The sequence below is a fragment of the Berghia stephanieae genome, chromosome 4, assembly GCF_034508935.2.
Source record: "Berghia stephanieae isolate SIO BIC M18660-M18661 chromosome 4, UCSD_Bste_1.3, whole genome shotgun sequence".
In the NCBI taxonomy this organism is placed as follows: domain Eukaryota; kingdom Metazoa; phylum Mollusca; class Gastropoda; order Nudibranchia; family Aeolidiidae; genus Berghia; species Berghia stephanieae.
Genome location: NC_088363.1, coordinates 87,623,439 through 87,642,252, shown reverse-complemented (window position 1 = coordinate 87,642,252; position 18,814 = coordinate 87,623,439). Strand labels below are relative to the sequence as shown.

General features: G+C 39.2%; 1 protein-coding gene across 1 annotated transcript; it reads right to left on the bottom strand.

Annotated features, from left to right (window-relative positions):
* Window positions 1–1,112: 1,112 nt before the first annotated feature.
* Window positions 1,113–16,869, bottom strand: LOC144971483 (inhibitor of growth protein 2-like). The gene is made up of 4 exons (XM_078912436.1): window positions 16,604–16,869; window positions 6,901–7,098; window positions 5,171–5,322; window positions 1,113–3,936 (listed from the first exon to the last, which is right to left on the bottom strand). The coding sequence occupies exons 1-4, from the start codon at window positions 16,743–16,745 to the stop codon at window positions 3,652–3,654; spliced, it is 777 nt and encodes a 258-aa protein (XP_078768562.1). The 5' UTR covers window positions 16,746–16,869; the 3' UTR covers window positions 1,113–3,651.
* Window positions 16,870–18,814: the final 1,945 nt, after the last annotated feature.

Genomic DNA, 18,814 nt, shown 5'->3' with positions numbered 1-18,814 from the left:
TCCAATCCTAGACTTCTCTGTTCCTTATTTGACTCAGTCCCTTGTGTTTTTATATCTACAACTTTTCTCTATCACCCTCCTTTATATTGGCGCTAAAATGACATAATAATGTTGCAAGTGTCTAAAATCAATAATAACAAGGACCATGAACATGGCTTTAACCTTGTTTCTTTTGCGTTAAACTGATACTAGAAATTGCTTGCTATCCCTTTGTATAATACAGACGAGAACGGATATATCAACATCGTCGGGACCGCGCTAAAATATTGATATAAGCGGGATGTCAATATATCGGTCATTATAAAAATGAAAGGGAAACAAATGAGAACAAGCCAGAAAATAACAAGGGAAGTCAATCTTGATGGTATTGTGGTCTTTAAAGGGGCTGATTTTGAAATTTATGACGGTTCACTTTATATGACTTTAATAATAAGTCTACTATTGTGGTCCGTCTCTGAAGGCCAAGAATACGTTTATGAACCCTTTCCTCAGCACTGGCAAGGACCTCAAATAAGGAAGCGCCCTCATGAAGTTGCTGTGAAAAACAGTGGAGGGTCTTGATAAATTCTATAGTGGCATGGCCGTAAACTGGTCCCAATGGTACCTTATCTACATCTGACCCCACATCGGCAATGGCGTCTTCTAAAAATTAACTGTTATCGAGTGGTATCGAGACTGAATTCCAGTAATAATGGCCTTGGCAGCGTGGCTCAGCGGTACAGTACACACTTTGCTTCATACCCAAAAAGTACTAAGTTCGATCACCCGCAGATGCGCTGTGTGGCCTTGAGCAAGCCACCTCGCTCTAGCTCATTTTGCAGTGCTGCACTGCGGTTGATGCCTGGGTTTAAATAGATTCTAGAGACAAATATCGGTTTGAGGAGGTGGGTCAGAAATATTGGCTAAATGGTCATATTGACCTTTAACCATCAACCCATCAATATCCATCCTTGAGTATAGTCCCGAGTCCTTTTATGGGAAGAAAAAATCACTTATAAACCAGATGTTGTTAGCCCACCATCGTGTCAATCACTCACATAATATTATGTGAGACATACGTACATGTACACATACATTACACACAGAGAAACTTTTTAAAATCTGAGAGAAAGTCATGATTAATTATGGATTTATTTATGATGATATAACAATGTGTGCACAATAATAACAAAAGTTACCAATATCAACAGATCATAACTGTTGATATATCAATATTCTAATTTACCATCAGTGCCTGTAATTATCAGTAAATGATCCCTCAGATCTAGTAAGTGATTCTGGCTTTACCTTTCATTCTCTATTTCTTGTCGTGAGTAAAGCCAGGGATGCCCTTTGTTAAAATAAAACAAGCCTGAAAATTTTTCTTGTAAAGAAAAAATATGAAAATACTTCGTACAAAGCTTCTCTTCATCAAATACTATCACCCTTAGATTAAAGAAAATGATACATATCCATCTAGCTTCCTCTTACTCTTAACCGTTGCCTTTAAACAACTACTACTTTTATCTTTAAAAAAAAAATTTTTTTAAATCACAAATATTGACCCTGATTAGCCGAAAGATGTTTTTAAAAGCCAGTCTTCCGGCTTTAGCCAGAAAAAAGGGCATCCTTGTAAAGCTTAACCTTTAACTCAACGGAAAAAAAATCAAGAGTAAATCATGAAGAGCAGTGCCAGGAAAAAAAGCAGCAGAAAAAGTTGCAAAGATAAGAACCTAAACCACACCACATGGTATTCGTTTGTAAAAAAGGATGAGGGAATTATTTTGGCATTGGTGTTGGCTCTCACTCTCATTTGCCATCCTTAGTTGAACAATTTCATCTCAAAATCACTGCCAGATATCTGAATATTTTTTTCTGCCACACAGTACCGTACAAATTACTTATGATTATTGCCATTTGCAAATAATGTCATGCTCATCTCACATTGTATATTCACTAATCTTACATATCATTAAGCAGGAAAATGTTTGTTTTTAAGGGTTGTACTGCACTTGCAACACATTCAGGTCATATCAGCGCCAGTAAAAAGGAAGAAAATGGGAAAGTTCTAGAATTACAATTAAAGAGGAATTGGTTCTAATAGGAAACGGATGTAGATTCCAAGAGCACACTCTATCAAAGTACTTAGTTTGAGATCACCTAAAAGTCTCATCCAGACACAAGCACAGGTCCCTACTAAGAGGAATACACTCAAATGTTTATAAATATAAAATATATATACAAAACATAATACAGTGCATAACAGAGAGAAGATTTACAAGGAAAAAAATATCATCTCCCAAAACTAACTATACATTTGACTGTTTCCCTCTCAGCCAGGGGGGTATCCGGCCAGGCTCAGGACAAAATACTGTGCCTCCCTGCCCACTATGGGAGGTCAGGAACCCCACCCAGCAGGAAAATGTCATATACTGTTACTTTAACTTTTAAACCAAGGGAACAAAGTCACTCTTTCTCCCATAGTGGGTAGGGAGGTACTTTCTGTGTCTGTTTTCCAATTGCTTTCTGTCTTTGTTTTGGAATGAAATTACTTGGTTTTGTCCTGACCCTGGCCGGAGTCCTTGGCGGGGAGGGAAACAGTCGAATGTATAGTTATAGTTTTGGGAGATGATATTTTTTCCCTTGTAAATCATCTCTCTGTTATGTACCGTTATTTATTTATTTTTTTTAAACATATGATTTGTAAACATTTGAGTGTATTCCTCTTAGTGGGGACCTCTGCTGGTGTCTGGTTGAGACTTTTACATGATCTCAAAGTACACTGATAGTGTGCTCTCGGAATCTAAATCTGTTCCCTATTTGAACCGATTCCCCTTTGTCTTACTTTTTCTTCAAACCCTTTTAATTGTTTTTGAGGTCACCTTAGGATGCAGCACTTTTTATATGTCTAATAGCTTCCTTGTTAAAATTAGACATACTCAAATTGCTACATAACTGATGGTGTATAGGAAAATTTCTAGATTTAAATTCAAGATGATAGAAACATACAAGATTAAATGTGTCATGGTGTAGAAACAAACAATCTAATCTTGATTTCATTTTGGTGGGCAATATTGTCACAGGTAAATTAAAGAAGAGACGATAACAATAATAAAAAGACGCCCAAATATATAAAAATGAAACTGGAAAAAGTCGACTTCTCAGAGACTAAAGACTAGAGCAGTGTTTTCTAGTGAATGAAACTTAATGAATTTAGATCATATATACACAAAGTATCCCTTTACGATGACATGTCAGGGACCAGGCATATTTGGAGATATCAAAACATATTAAGCACGCCAAATACAATGTAAAGACAAATTTATGTCAAAATTACATCTTTCTTGCGATAAACAAAAGCATGTTGAAAAACATATTATGATATACCTGAACTCAAAAAATTAATTACATTTTTAAAACTTTAGTTAGGATAAAATGTATGCTTGTTTAAAATCACACATTTTTGTAAAATTACTAGTTTTCTTAGATTTACTATAAAAAAGTCTAATCACAATGACGGGAGCTTTTAGACCTCTAAGCTTTATCATTGTGATTTTTTTTCCGACTGTCGCATAAAAAATCCTCACTATTACAATCGATCATATATCACTTACTATTTCATACAATACCAACAATTTTAAGTTTCTACATTAGACTTGTTCATATTCAGTTCTACTTGTCTGGCTTTTTTACATTAGACTTATCCCCACGACATGTAGGACAATACCATTTCCCTTTAGGCTTTGTGCGCAGACCTACACATCCAAAGTGATACCACTCAATAACACACTTATCATTGTCACATCCTATCATTTCACCATAAGATACATTATTACAAGAACAGTATGTTGGTTCATTTGGATCGATTTGAAATTCGAGAGGAGAATCTTCTCGTGCAACCTCTTTCTTGACAACTTTTCTTTTCTTTTTCTTCTTAGGAACCTTTTCTTTTTCTTCCTGTAACAAAAAGAAGAAATTTTAAGAAGTATGTGATTAGGAATATGATAGTGAAATTGTAATTTATAACTATTTTGAAATGGAGACAAGGAGTTGGGTACATGGTTAATGACATTAAATTAACAACGAACAGAAAAAGAAACAACAAACAACCATATAACCAATAACCAAATAACTATATATTTAGATTTAGATCCTATCATGTTTAGTACATTTTATGGTAAATCTTGTCAAATTTTGTGGCAAATTTCTTCTGAGATAAAATCACAAAATGTCTGCAGGAACAGTCCCTCTCTCACTCTCACACTGCGTTTGCTTTGACTCTTCATGTTTTGTGTAAATGTGTGTGTGTGTGTGTGTGTGTATGTGTGTTGTGGTTTTTATTGATGAATGAGCATGTGTTTTACTTCAAAATATAGTTTCTCATTTCAGATGGAGTTACAGGTCTCTAGATTGCTCATTATCATTGCTACAAGTCTACTTACTATAAATAAATAATGGGAAAAGAAATGGGGATTGAAAACATATGGCTATGTGGTCTAGTGGTATGACACTCGCTTTCAGATTGGAAGGTCCTGGGTTCGAGCCTCACACAACCGCCGCATAGTTGAGTCTTGGAAAAGGCTCTTTACTCACATTCTCTCACCGTACTCAGGTGTAAAATGAGTACCTGGAGGTTTACAGTGTTGTCTTTGTCCGAAAAATTGTAATACCGCCTAACAGGCCTCATGTCCCGTCCTAGATGTTAAATGTTGCTGTTGACCAGGGACCCCTTGTAAAGCGCTTTGAGCACATTTAGTGGATATTGCGCTATATAAAGCTCAAATCTTGTCATTGCTGAGCTCTCTTTATTTCAGGAACAATCAAGCTTTTTTTTACTTAAAATACAACTGAATTGTCATATCTTGCATCCACAACAAAATATCATTTGATTTAGACAAGGCAAACTTACTTTTTCAAAAAACATATTTTAAGACGCAAATGGACCTTAAGGCAGGATTTTATCCAAGTTTCAGTACCATTTTACAGACAAAAGCAATTGCTTACAACGGTCATTGATGACCAAATCACTGCTGGGGTGAACAACGAGACCAGACTTCACCCTGATTAGAGCTGGTCTATTTGCTCTATCAATTAAGTTATCAGGATTTTTATTTCTTAAATCACATAAATTCTGTTCACACAAAAAAAAAATAAAAAAATAAAAATAAGATTATAATTGTGAATTTCCAACCTTCACTTCCTCTTCATTTGTCTCAATCTTTTGTCTCCGTTGTCGTTTAGGGGCATTGATTTTCTCTGGCTTCTCAACCTCAACAGGAATTTCCTTCTTTGCTACAGGAATAACAATCTCTTCAGGCTCTGGTTCTTTTGTTGATCCTGGATCTTGAGTAAAAAAAAATAATTTTGAAATATTGTCCATATAGTCAAAAAGTGACTAAAATTCTATTAGCAAGCAGAGTGGTTGATTATCATAGGTGAAATTGATTCAAATAAATTGGACCTTTATCAAAAATAGCACAACATCTAATGAAATCAGAACAGGTATTTAAATGTCACAAAATTTTTTAAAAAGTATATACAGTAGTCATCGTTTTTCGAATTTCTGCACGCATCGCATTGTTGCACGCTAATCCTGGGTGACAGAATTTTTTTCTATATAATATGTCTCCATAACTGCATGCTCTACTTCGACCATCTTCTACTTTTCCCATCCGAATCGCACTTTCACACATCATAATTTATAGGGGACTTGCGACAGTGTTGTTACAAAGATGCGACAGTGCCATAATGTTGTTACAAAGATGCGACAGTGCCATAATGTTGTTACAAAGATGCGACAGTGCCATAATGTTGTTACAAAGATGCGACAGTGCCATAATGATATTACGAAGGCTAATCACATGTTACTACACGGTGAATCTTCCTCATTTGCCAGGCCGTGCAAGGCATCACAATCCATTAGTGAGAGTTTACACCACTCAGTCGTCATGTCTCCTTATGTAATAAGTCTTCATAACTGCACGCTTTTTGTCGACAATCTTCTATCTTTCCGATCAGATTTTTGCTTTACGACCCGTGTAAATCAATGACAGTGGATATACACTTTCACACATCATAAATTATTGGGGAAGTGCAATATCATGACGAATCTTCGTTTTAATTCCATCAGATGGTTGGATACAACACATCAAAGATCGTCACAACCTGTCCTTTAAACAGGAGTATGGCGAAAATCAAGCCACGGACATGACCACTGCAGAGTATTGGATCTCACCTATAAACTCCCTGATCTGTTACAACAATACTCGCCCAATAAAACAGATAAAGTTGTCTAGGCCAGGCAAGGTGTCGTAACGTTAATGAAAGTTTACACCTCTCCAACAATTGCAAAAGCTTGCACTGGATCGAAGCGTTAATTGTTTTATATAGGGAATATGTTGGGTCAAGACTCAAAATTGAGTAAACTGTCGAGTGTCATTAATGCAATTGGTTGATATGCAGGGCTCACTTCATTGATTGGTGCTTAAAGGCATTTGTGGGCGGAACCAAACGCGTTGTCCTAATGATTGGCTGAAAGCAATGAAGCAGTTCTCAATTACTTTTTCTGTAAAAGTTGTAAACATGAGCTTTGTCAGTCATGTTCGATCATTCAACTATCAACAACAAGAACAAGAATACCATTATCTTTATAGACACCCTTAAAGTCAGCAAGGGTTGTCTCCTTCACAAATCGGATAACTGCACGCTTTTCAGCTCTCCCGAGTATCGTGCAGAAAAGCGATGACAACTGTACATAAATTAAAAGAGCTAAAGTAAAGTACAAAATATAATTTGATCTAGGTTGATTTTAGCACTCAATCATTCACTGTGACCCATTTCCATTGATATGAAAACCCAATCACTTAACTTAAGATAGGACAAGGAGAAATTATTTGATGGTTCAGAATCAAAGATACTAACCTAAATGTTCTCTGTCTTGGTCTAGTTGGCGAGCCCTGTTCTCTATATGATCTGTAATTAGCTGGACAAGGGCTATTTTCTCATCACCAATCTCTTGACAATGAATGAGGGCACGTTGCAATGCCAGACACGTTTTCTTGGAAGAACCTCCTTCACTAATGACTGTATTCCTTAAAGTGTCAATCTCATTAAGAATGGCTGTAAACAAAGTTTAAAAATAATTTTATTTCAAGCATTTTCATTTATCTTTCATTGGTCTTAGACTCCAAAGAATAACTTGAATAGTCTGTTACTGTATCTATCCTCTTACTTTCTAGCCTAGGCTTTACAATATGATTACCGCTGTAAATTGATTAAATAAAGATTCCTAATTTGTACTTTGATTCAGTTTTGAGTGTCACGATCGCATAGATGTACAGTACAGTCTTGGGACTCAAACCAAAGAATATGAGGGTTTGAACCAGTGACTAGATACCTTTGATGCCCTTAGGAAAGGCATTTTGCACAGATTTTCCTCCTCCTATTCAAGATTAATTATGAAATCTGAAGTGAAACACAACTGTTTTTGCCCAAAAATTTCATGTGCTCAAACTGCCTTATCAGCAAAATACATCAATGGGTAAGTAGTTTATTTTTATGTGTTTGTTTTTAGGCTTTATATCGCTTGCAACAATTTTAGGTTATTTTAATCAGTAAAAACTATGACAATTGGATAGTCAAAAAAATTCTTGATGTACAAACTCAAAGCACTTGATGAGCCCATGCTATATCCGCAGTGCTTCTATCTCTTCTAAACCCGCTTTGTGATGGTGAAAGATATTCCTTTACCTTTTCTCTAACAAAGTAACTATTTCTCACAATGCTCGGGAAAATAAACTTGATCTTATTTCTCCAAACGGTTTCCGTTCTCAATATTTTTTTGGTTATTTGTGAGAATGTCTGAGTGAATGATGAATGTGTGTATGCATTTTTGTTTTCTTTTGCCAGTGTTTGGGCGCTCTGTCTTTTTCCCAACTGTCTGTTAAACTTCTATCTTGAGTTTGTCCTATCCTGTCTTTCAAACTCTATTCCCGTCTTGAGACTTTGGCTTTGTTATTTAGGTTCACTTCTGTTCTTTCTTGGCTGTCATTATTCCCAGACGCCTGTCTGGGGATAATAAAAATTCGTTATCCCCAGACAGGTGTCTGGGGATAACCAATTTTTGTTATCCCCAGACACCTGTCTGGGGATACTATCCCCAGACGCATGTAGCAAGTGGGCAGAAAGATTTTATGCAAAATGCCAAACTAGGCGTGAAAAATACCAAATATTCTGGAAAAAATACTAGTGGTTGTGTCCCAAAACAGTTAATATATCAAGTGATATTTAACACAAGATGAAAGTAAATAGTGATCAAATGTCAAATCCAGCTCTTTTTTTAAAAAAATATTTTAAAGCAAATGGATCAATGAAATTTCTTTTGTTACTTTGATCTGAAAACGTCAAACTGGCAATTCGACTTTTTATTTTCAACCAGGAAGAAAGTTGTTAATCATCAAATCTGTTCATAGTCCACCAACCATTTAAATTTTCATTACCTACCTACCTGTTAACTTTATTGATCATCTCTTGTTTCTATAATTTGCTCATTCTGGCCACAATTTTGGGGGCGACCGGGAATAATTTTTATGTCGCGGACGAATTCCTAGGCCATGGTGTTGTTCGCCCCAAAGCCCAAAACCCACACCTGCTATTTTCCTGTCTGCTTCGCACAAGACAATACAATTTAGTATCATACGTCCACAAAACTAGATCCAACAACATATTTTTATTCGAATCAGAGATGAAAATAACTACCAAAACAAGGAAGCAAAAATGGTGGAAATATGTTTAGCTCATATATGATGAATTAAAAATATTCCGATAGCGGTGTGAATAGGCAGCTCAGTGGGTAAGGACACCTTTCATTTTACTCCTTTTAGCTGCACAGATTCGACCCAGTCACGACCGACCCCCCCCCCCCCCCCCCCCCCCCCCTCATTTTTTTTTTTTTTACTTTTCTTTCTTTCTTCCCAATTGATATTCATTGTTTTCACTTTTGTTACGAGTTCCGAGCAAGAGTTTTTTTTAATCAGTTGAATTTTTTATTTCTCCGATAATATTATTTCATTATTTGATTTGCTCTAGATCTATTATTGTTTTTTTTTTGTTTTGGTCAATGATAATAATAATAATAATAATAATAATAATAATAATAATAATAATAATAATAATAATAATAATAATAATAATAATAATAATAATAATTGTAATATTTGTTATTATTATTACTATTACCATCATAATCATTATTATATTATTATCAATAATAGTATTATTTTTATTATTAATACTCTTATTATCATACTATTACTATTATTATTATTATTATTATTATTATTATTATTATTATTATTATTATTATTATTATTATTATTATTATTATTATTATCATTATTATTATTATTGTTATGGTGTATTGTTATTATTGAGTTATTGCCCTTTGCAATAACTAATAATTTACTTCCATGAATAATACACTTAATTACATTTAGTTATTTCTAAATAATGTCACAATTGAATATATTAATAGAATACGTTATATTCGTATCATTAGTTAACTACACTTGTGCATTGACGTTATATTACATAACGTATATTTCTGTTTATGTATATTTCTATACTGCATGTTTAATGTTACTAAGTCTGTGATATATTATGTTTTAAAGGACTTGAATAAAAAATTACTTGATGATTGGCAACCAAGGAGCGTCTTCCCTGTCAGTTATTTTATGTACTGCGGTTGGTACATAACAGTGGCGACGAGGATTCCAGCTGTGGGTCACATGAAATCACAGTCCTTTTAAGGACTGCCAACCCACGAAGGGGTCAGCCCTGCCCTACCTCCGGACGAAGAAGGACGAGCCTTGCCCTGGTCTGCCTCCGGACGAAGAAGGACGAGCCTTGCCCTGCCCTACCTCCGGGCGAAGAGGGACGAACCTTGCCCTGGTCTGCCTCCGGACGAAGAAGGACAAGCCCTGCCCTACCTCCGGACGAAGAAGGACGAGCCCTGGCCTGCCTCCGGACGAAGGAAGAACGTGCGAAGGGGACTGTCCGCCCACCTTGACCAGCCTGCCCTGCCGTTCCAGACGAGCGAGGGGGACCTGCCTGCCTTGCCGTACCAGACGAGCGAGGGGGACGTGACTGTCAGTCGTGACAGACGTGGAAGAATCATCAGGACGTGACTGTCAGTCGTGACAGACGTGGAAGAATCATCAGGACGTGACTGTCAGTCGTGGCAGACGTGGAAGAATCATCAGGACGTGTCTGTCAGTCGTGACAGCCGTGAAGAATCATCAGGACGTGACTGTCAGTCGTGACAGACGTGGAAGAATCATCAGGACAAGCCTGCCTTGTCGTGTCAGACGTGCGAGGAGGAACTGGGTCAAACGGTTGACCTACTTTTGCTGTATCGGACAGCACGGAAAACCAACTAGCGGAGTCGGACGTATCGGCCTGCTGACCGTCCATTGGCTGTTTTGGACGTTTTCATCAGGATAAGCCTGCCTTGCCGTGTCGGACGTGCGAGGAGGAACTGTCGGGTCAAACGTTGACCTACTTGTCTTGCTGTGTCGGACAGCAAGGATTACCAGCGGAGTCGAACGTATTTGCAGCGACGTATCGGCCTGCTGATCGTTCATTGGCTGCTTTGGACGTATCGTCATGACTACACGAGCAGCATGGACCAACAAGGAGCTCATTGGGCTATTGCGTGATCAGATGGCCCAACAACAACAGCAGATGGAGTTGCAGCGTCAACAGATGGAAACGTTAATGGCCTTGGTGATGGATCGTCCCAAGTCGTCAGTGACCAACACCAGGTTCTGCGAGTTTGATTCAAACGCAGAGCTGTGGACGGACTATTGGTCACGTTTCCAGACGTTCGTAAAGGCCAACTCCATTCCATCGGACAGGATTGCGGAGATTTTTCTCACCAACCAATTGTGTGCCATCTTCAAGCTGCTGGCAAACCTGGCTTCACAGAGCGTTCCTCCCAAGGACGTCAACGAATTATCGATGGATGAGATCGAGCAGCACATGGTTGACCATTTCAACCCCAAAAGATTCGTTGTTCGGGAGCGTTACAAATTCTGGACACGAACAGAAAGGAAGCCAGGAGAGACTGTCCACGAGTTAGCTGCGAGAATTCGGCAAGAGGCAGCTACATGTGATTTTGCCTCAATCAAGGACCCGTTGGACGAGGCAATGAGGACTCGATTCGTTTGCTCGATCAACAGCGAGGCTATCGTCAAAGCCTTGTTTAAAGTAAAAGACGACGAGCTGACGTTCAATCGAGCCATTCAGATCGCCGCAGAAGTGGAGGAGGCTGGAAAAGTTGCCAGAGAGACGGTCGGCACATCAAATGCCGATGTGTTTAAGTTCCAGCCCAATCGTAATCCGGCTCATAAACTGCCCACGGCGAATAACAAACCGTCTCCAAAGATCAACCGCCAATCAAAATCAACGGAGAACAGGAACCAGAAAACCCGATGCTACCGGTGCCTCGGGAACCACTCGAGTGATGCCTGCCGATTCAAGGAAGCCCTTTGCCACCACTGCGGCATTAAGGGCCACATAAAGTCTGCCTGTCGGAAGAGAAGTCAACATCAACGAGTAAAGACGGTGACAAAGGTCAATTGGAATGCGGCCCGACCTTTGTGGAAGACCTGCTACTTGAACGATGTGTTAGTCGTTTTCGAGGTTGACACTGGTTCCAGAGACAGCATCATTTCGGAAAAGACCTGGAAGAAGTTGCGACAGCCTGCACTGTCACCACCTACGTGCAAATACCGTTGTGCTTCCAACGCAGATCTTCCAGTGATTGGCGTTGCCAACCTGTCGACCTCAACATTTCCGGAACCCGAGGGCGCGATTAGACAAAAATTTGTCGTGACAACTTTGGATCTGAATCTCCTTGGACGTACAACGATTAAAGATCTTGGACTGTCGGTGGATGCCCTCATTCATTCCAACGGCAGAGAGATTGTAAACACAGTGACGAGCGACAATAAACCTGATTGGTCACTTCAGTCGGCATTGAAACAGCTTTGCTCTGAGTTCCCAGACCTCTTCAAACAGGAGTTGGGAACCTTTAAAGACTTTGAACTGGAAGTGAAGTTCAAACCAGACGCTCCTCCAGTTTTTCACCGTCCTCGGGCAGTACCCATTGCAATCCAGGAAGACTTGGACCAAGCGCTACAAGCTGGCATCTCGAAAGGCGTTTGGCAGTTGACCAAGTTCAACGATTATGGTACTCCTGTCGTACCAATAAAAAAGAAGACTGCTCCTGGACAAAACAGACCTAGCATCAGGGTCTGTGGAGATTACTCCGTGACCGTGAATCCTCAGTTGGAACCGCATCGCCATCCCATGCCTACACCTGAGGATCTGATGAGAAAGCTTGGACGTGGCTATGGATTTACAAAAATCGACCTCGCAGATGCCTACAACCAGATCTGTCTTGGACCAGAGTCGCAGAAGAGACTTGCCCTCAGCACAAACAAAGGCGTTTTACTGCAGAAGCGTCTACCGTTTGGAATTAAGTCGGCTCCTGGTTACTTCCAAGAGATTGTTGACAGATTAATCCAAGATCTGCCGGGCGTTGCTGCTTACTTGGACGACATACTCGTCAGTGGAGACAACGCTGAACAGCATCTACGTAACCTTAGAGGCCTATTTCAACGTCTGCAAGACTCGGGCCTTCGATGCAAACTCGAGAAATGTGCCTTTGCCCAACCACGGGTGGAATACCTTGGACACCACTTGTCTAGAGATGGCGTCTCGAAAGGTCCAAAAGCAGATGCCATTCAAAACATGCCAGCTCCAAAGAATGTTTCCAACCTCAGATCTTTCCTTGGGCAAGTGCAATTTTACAGCAAGTTCTTGCCCAATATATCTACAACACTAGAGCCGCTATATCGTCTGATGAAGAAAGACGTGAGATGGAAATGGGGACCGGAAGAACAGTCAGCCTTCCGGAAGATCAAGGAAATGCTTCAATCTGATACCGTACTTGCACATTTCGACCCATCGTTGGAAGTTGGAATCTCGTGTGACGCATCAGAAGTTGGCATTGGAGCTGTCCTGTTTCACCGTTACTCCGATGGCAGTGAACGACCTATCGCCAACGCATCGAAGACGATGACCGCCTGTCAGCGGAAATACAGCCAAATACAGAGAGAAGCATTGGCCATCATCTTTGCCTTGAGCAAATTTCACCAATTCTTATACGGCTGAAGATTCATTTTGGTGACAGACCACAAGCCGCTGATCTCTCTGTTTGGACCATCAAAGCCGATTCCAGCACTGGCAGCAAACAGACTGGCAAGATGGGCACTTACCTTGAGCCAGTACGATTACAAAATCGAGTTCCGGAAGACGTCGGACCACGGAAATGCCGATGCCTTGAGTCGTTTGCCATCAGGACCTGACCAAATATTCGACAAACGAGAGACCGGAGATGATTCGTCAACAATCTGCGCCATTCAGATGGTATCTCCCTCTCACCCTGATGAGCTGACGAAAGAATCCCAGGACGATCCAGTGCTATCGGCTGTCTTCAAATACTTGGAAGAAGGATGGCCAAAGAAAATGACACCCAACAAACAAGAGTCCTGGTCAGTTGGGTCGTTCAACAAAATCAAAGACTTCCTAACTTCATCGAATGGTTGCTTGTTCTATGGTGATCGTGTGGTGGTTCCGAAGAAGCTCCAAGAACGCATTCTTCAAATACTACATCTGGGCCATTTTGGAATGCAACGAATGAAACAGCTTGCCAGAACAGCTGTATACTGGCCTGGAATCGACACAGCGATTGTCAACACCACCAGAGGATGCATGTCGTGTGCTGAGAACCAAAACATGCCTCCAAAACAGCCGGTACATCCATGGATTATGCCCGACAAACCATGGGAACGTGTCCATATCGACCATGCCGTGAATTTCAAAGGACACAACTGGCTCGTGATGGTGGATGCATACTCCAAATATCCGTGTGTCCACCAGATGACATCCATCACCACGAAGGCGACAGTTCAAAAGCTGGACGAGGATTTTGCGCATTTTGGCTACCCGCATACCATCGTCACTGATAATGCGCAGTGCTTCTCGTCAGCTGAGTTTGCCAGTTTCTGTGAGAGCCGGGGTATTCAACACCTACAAGGAGCCCCGTATCATCCAGAGACCAACGGTGCAGCTGAGAGACTGGTACAGTCATTTAAAAAGTCGCTAAGGAAGTCCAGCCTCAGTACCAGTGAGGCTTTACACGAGTTCTTGATCCAGTACCAGAGAACTCCCCTGTGCAGTGGCAATAGCCCAAGCGAACTTCTGATTGGTCGACAGATACGGGCGAAGATAGATGTGCTCCTGCCCCACAGCCGTGTAAATCTTCGCTCGTCTAGGAAAACTAAGTTCACAGTGAACAGCCAGTGCTATGCCCTGTCTTTTCAGAGGGGCGTAGGGACAAGTGGGTGCCAGCGATTGTAGCATCAGTGATTGGAAACCGAATGTTCGATGTGAAAATCGTGCCGGATGGTCCTACTTTGAGAAGACATGTCGACCAACTGCGCACAGTAGTTAACATACTGGTTATATTCTTATTGTGACAACGAGACTCACGTTCTTGTAACAGATTATTCCAGTGCATGGACTGTCAAATGGACTTGATATAGTGTATGTGATCACCGGACATTTGAAATAGTATTGTTCGTACGGACTTTTAAATGTTAATCGTAACGGCGATCTTCTGGATGTGTAACATAGAATTTCAAATTAACTTTGAAATAGTGTTTTAAGTAGACTGTTACATTATGTGTCTATGTTAATATTTTGATGGTTAAACCTTCAGTATCCTTCAGGCTAGAAGGGAGGTGTTATGGTGTATTGTTATTATTGAGTTATTGCCCTTTGCAATAACTAATAATTTAATTCCATGAATAATACACTTAATTACATTTAGTTATTTCTAAATAATGTCACAATTGAATATATTAATAGAATACGTTATATTCGTATCATTAGTTAACTACACTTGTCCATTGACGTTATATTACATAACGTATATTTCTGTTTATGTATATTTCTATACTGCATGTTTAATGTTACTAAGTCTGTGATATATTATGTTTTAAAGGACTTGAATAAACAATTACTTGATGATTGGCAACCAAGGAGCGTCTTCCCTGTCAGTTATTTTATGTACTGCGGTTGGTACATAACAATTATTATTATTATTATTATTATTATTATTATTATTATTATTATTATTATTATTATAATTATTATAATTATTATTATTATTATAATTATTATAATTATTATTATTATTATTATTATTATTATTATTATTATTATTATTATTATTATTATTATTATTATTATTGTTAACACTATTCCCTGCTCCGAGGGAAATCTCTCTTTTTCTTTTTTTTTTAATATTTTGACCTAAACTTAGAGTTTTTTGTTTGCTAAACCTTTATGTAAATGTTCCGTTTCTGAGCATGAATTTCTTAAATTGTTTTTATTTTTAAAACAATATTGTTTTTATTTTTTAAAACAATTATTGTTTTTTTTTTCTCCTCTATCTGACCATTTGGTCGCTCTCTGAATATTTCTGTTTGTTTGCTTTTTAATTATTTATTCTTTTTAGACACTATTTGAGATCGGAGTGGGGACGAATATATTTGCTAGAAACTAGAAAAAAAAACAAGAGAGAGAGAGAGAGAGAGAGAGAGAGAGAGAGAGAGAGAGAGAGAGTTTAATAATAAAAAAAAAGAGGTGGGGGGAGGATGGGTGGGACATTTATCCCTTTCAACGTTCTGTAAAAAGAAGACGGAATTTTAAAAAAAAAAAAAAAAAAAAAAGTGACGTTACCAGGATTCGAACCCACAACGTCGATTATGGTCAAACTTCCAGGGCAGACGACTAAACCATTCGGCCATGACACCCACTTCGAAGTCGACGCATATTGTGTATATGTAGTAACAACTGATTTTAATGTTGGTTAATTTTATGTTTTTATAGATATTTTATTAACTTTCCTTATTTCTATGTGCATCTGGAAACATTCCATATTCTGGAATGTGGATAATTGTTTAAAAGAGCGGAGTTTCAAATATGCGTCTGGGGATAATGAAAATTTATTATCCCCAGACAGGTGTCTGGGGATAACAAATTTTTATTATCCCCAGACAGGTGTCTGGGGATAATCACAGCGTTCTTTCTTTGATAGACGTCTAGTGCAAAGCGAAGTGCAAAAGTCAAAGTCAACGCCCCAAGCCATGCATGGAGTCGGAGTATTCGCGATGGCGATAGCACAACTTTTTGATAAAATCTGTCCTTGTCAGCAATGTGCCTAAAAGCGCTAGCTAGATGGTTCGTGAGAATTCCCTGTCCACTCTGTTTGAGCATTTACTTTTGCGGCGACATCGCGTCCGTAATCCATCAGCCATCAGCTACTGGAGGCTAGCCAACCATTCAGTTCTGAGAAATAGAGTTCAAGTTAAAGTTTATTTTCCTTTCTCTAATTCGATAGTATTAATGGCATTATCATTTACGGATCATTTATTCTTTATTTTCATCCTCAGTCTTCGATGAAGCACGAGACTGAATGAAGAGGGCAACTTACTTTTGCTTTTGACGTGAAGTTCCCTCATTTGTGAAATATTCCTTTGGAGATCGTCGCTGAGAGTATCCATTGTGTCTAAATAATTAGACAAATAAGTAGCGGAGCAAATTGCTTCCACTGCTGCATTATTGACCATCGTCATCTTCCACTTTACTCTTTCAATTATTACCCAATAGTTTTGGTAATATAAAGGAGGCGATCTTAAAATCACCCCAAGTTGAATTTTTGTCTCAAGTCTACAGAATTTCGTTATTCGTAAAATCCTTAGCTACCTAAACAATGATTTGTTTTTAAATAGGAACTGCGTTTTCAGTCTACCAATAGACCGAATACACAGATGTGTTTTCCGTCCACCAGTGTGTGTCTTCAGTACACCGGAAGAGATTATAAAGCTAAACTGTTTGACAGAGCGCGAGAAGGCGAGGTGGCCGGCTATTTTAGCACAGCGTAGCTGTAACCGGGGTGGAGTGAGGTAGGGGTTCGAGCTCCTTTCTATTTCTAGGCGTAATATTTTCTTTCTTTCTTTTTCTTTTTGTACTCCCTTGGCAGAAATTCTTAATTTTAAACTTCAACACGTTAACAGCATTCCTAGTGACTCGAGACGTTTGATCGACTTTTGAACTTTTTTATTTATTTCCTTTTACTCACTTTTAAGTTTGGTATTTCAATATAGGACACAGTGAAGCCTTTGGATACGAGAGACTCTTTCCTGAAAAACGACCTGTAGATTAATTCGTTCGCCTGTAATTAGGGTAAATAGAAAATAATTTTAAGCAGACTATTGTGTTTCTCTTACTTATAATGCCAGGTTAAGGCGAGGTTTGTTGGGACAGTGACGACTTAATACTTGGTGAAATTGGTCTAATTCAATCTGACATTTCTTTGTAAATCATCACTCTGACTCTATCAGTACTAATTAAATATGAATATGAATAACGATCTAGTACTGATCTCCCTTTTGGCGAGAAACCCCGTCTCAGTGTCTGTGTGAGTTGATACTTGGTGGTCATGAATTGGGTAGACTGCTGTTGGGACATACTTAGGCTTTATTCTTTGTCGCCTGTGACCCAAGATTGCAGGCATATTTAGAATCCTCCTTTATGTTTTGTGTACCTTTTTCTCTTTCATTAAAACGACCGCAACTCGTCATAACCACATCCCCTCTTGGTGGACTCTTCATGGGTCAACATCCTGATTAAACTAATCCCTCTATACTATACCTTGTGGATTCCATGTCATTTACTGTCACCTCTTACTGGGACCATTTGGTTTAGCCTAGACCTGGGACCTTGAAAGACACAGTGCATTAATTATTGTTCTCTACATATGTTAGGTTTTATGATAATTTGCATTTGTAACCATTTGAATGTATGATGTGTCAGCCAAGTGTTTCAGACTATGCTCTCTACGTAGGCTTTTTAAATGGCAAACTTGTCCCCAGGGGGTAATTAACCTCCCCCCCCCCCCACCCCCATCATGGACAGAGGGGTCACTTGCTGTTTCTCCCATCCCATTCCCCTATACGTTTTCCAACTTGTTCTTGTCTTGGAATAAAATTACTTGGTTTTGTCCTGGCCCTGGTCGAAGACCTTGGCTAAGACTGAGAGGGAAGCAGTCAAATGTATAGTTAGTTATGAGACATGGGCAACGGCGAGAGTGAGAGTGAGTGAGAGAGAGAGAGGGAGAGAGAGAGAGAGAGAGAGAGAGAGAGAGAGAGAGAGGGGGGGGAGAGTGTGTGTGTGTGTGTGTGTGTGAGAGAGAGAGAGAGAGAGAGAGAGAGAGAGAGAGAGAGAGAGAGAGAACTATTCTCATATTTAAGTAATCTGACAGATTATAGATTTCAAGATGTTAACGAATGATCGTCGGAGAGGAGGGGGAGGGGGGGGGGGTTAATGGATTGGATTGGGGTGACAAAAACAAAACAAAACACTATCTTGTCAAGTTTCAGACTTGAAGGAAAAGTCGAAACGTTTAAAATCTCAATTCTCAGTCACACAAAATGTTTCAATCATCCCTTCTTTTCTTTCCTTCTCAAACTAACACACTCTCATTCAACTCCAAGCCATTCCACAACACGCCATTTTGAACAGAAAATAAGCTATATTGTTCAGTGAGTAGTGCCGCATGGGTCTTGGTTTCTAGAACAGGAACACCAAGAACACAGCCCAACCAGGAACAGTTACCAGGAACCTACATACGGAACGTGTTAAT

Excerpts from the sequence above, each read along its gene's own strand:
- LOC144971483 (XM_078912436.1), bottom strand. The coding sequence starts at position 16,745 with ATGACGATGGTCAATAATGCAGCAGTGGAAGCAATTTGCTCCGCTACT. Across the intron at positions 7,099-16,603 it reads ACTTCACGTCAAAAGCAAAA|CCATTCTTAATGAGATTGAC; the intron begins GTAAGTTGCCCT and ends CTTTGTTTACAG. Across the intron at positions 3,937-5,170 it reads CAAATGAAGAGGAAGTGAAG|GAAGAAAAAGAAAAGGTTCC; the intron begins GTTGGAAATTCA and ends TTTTTGTTACAG.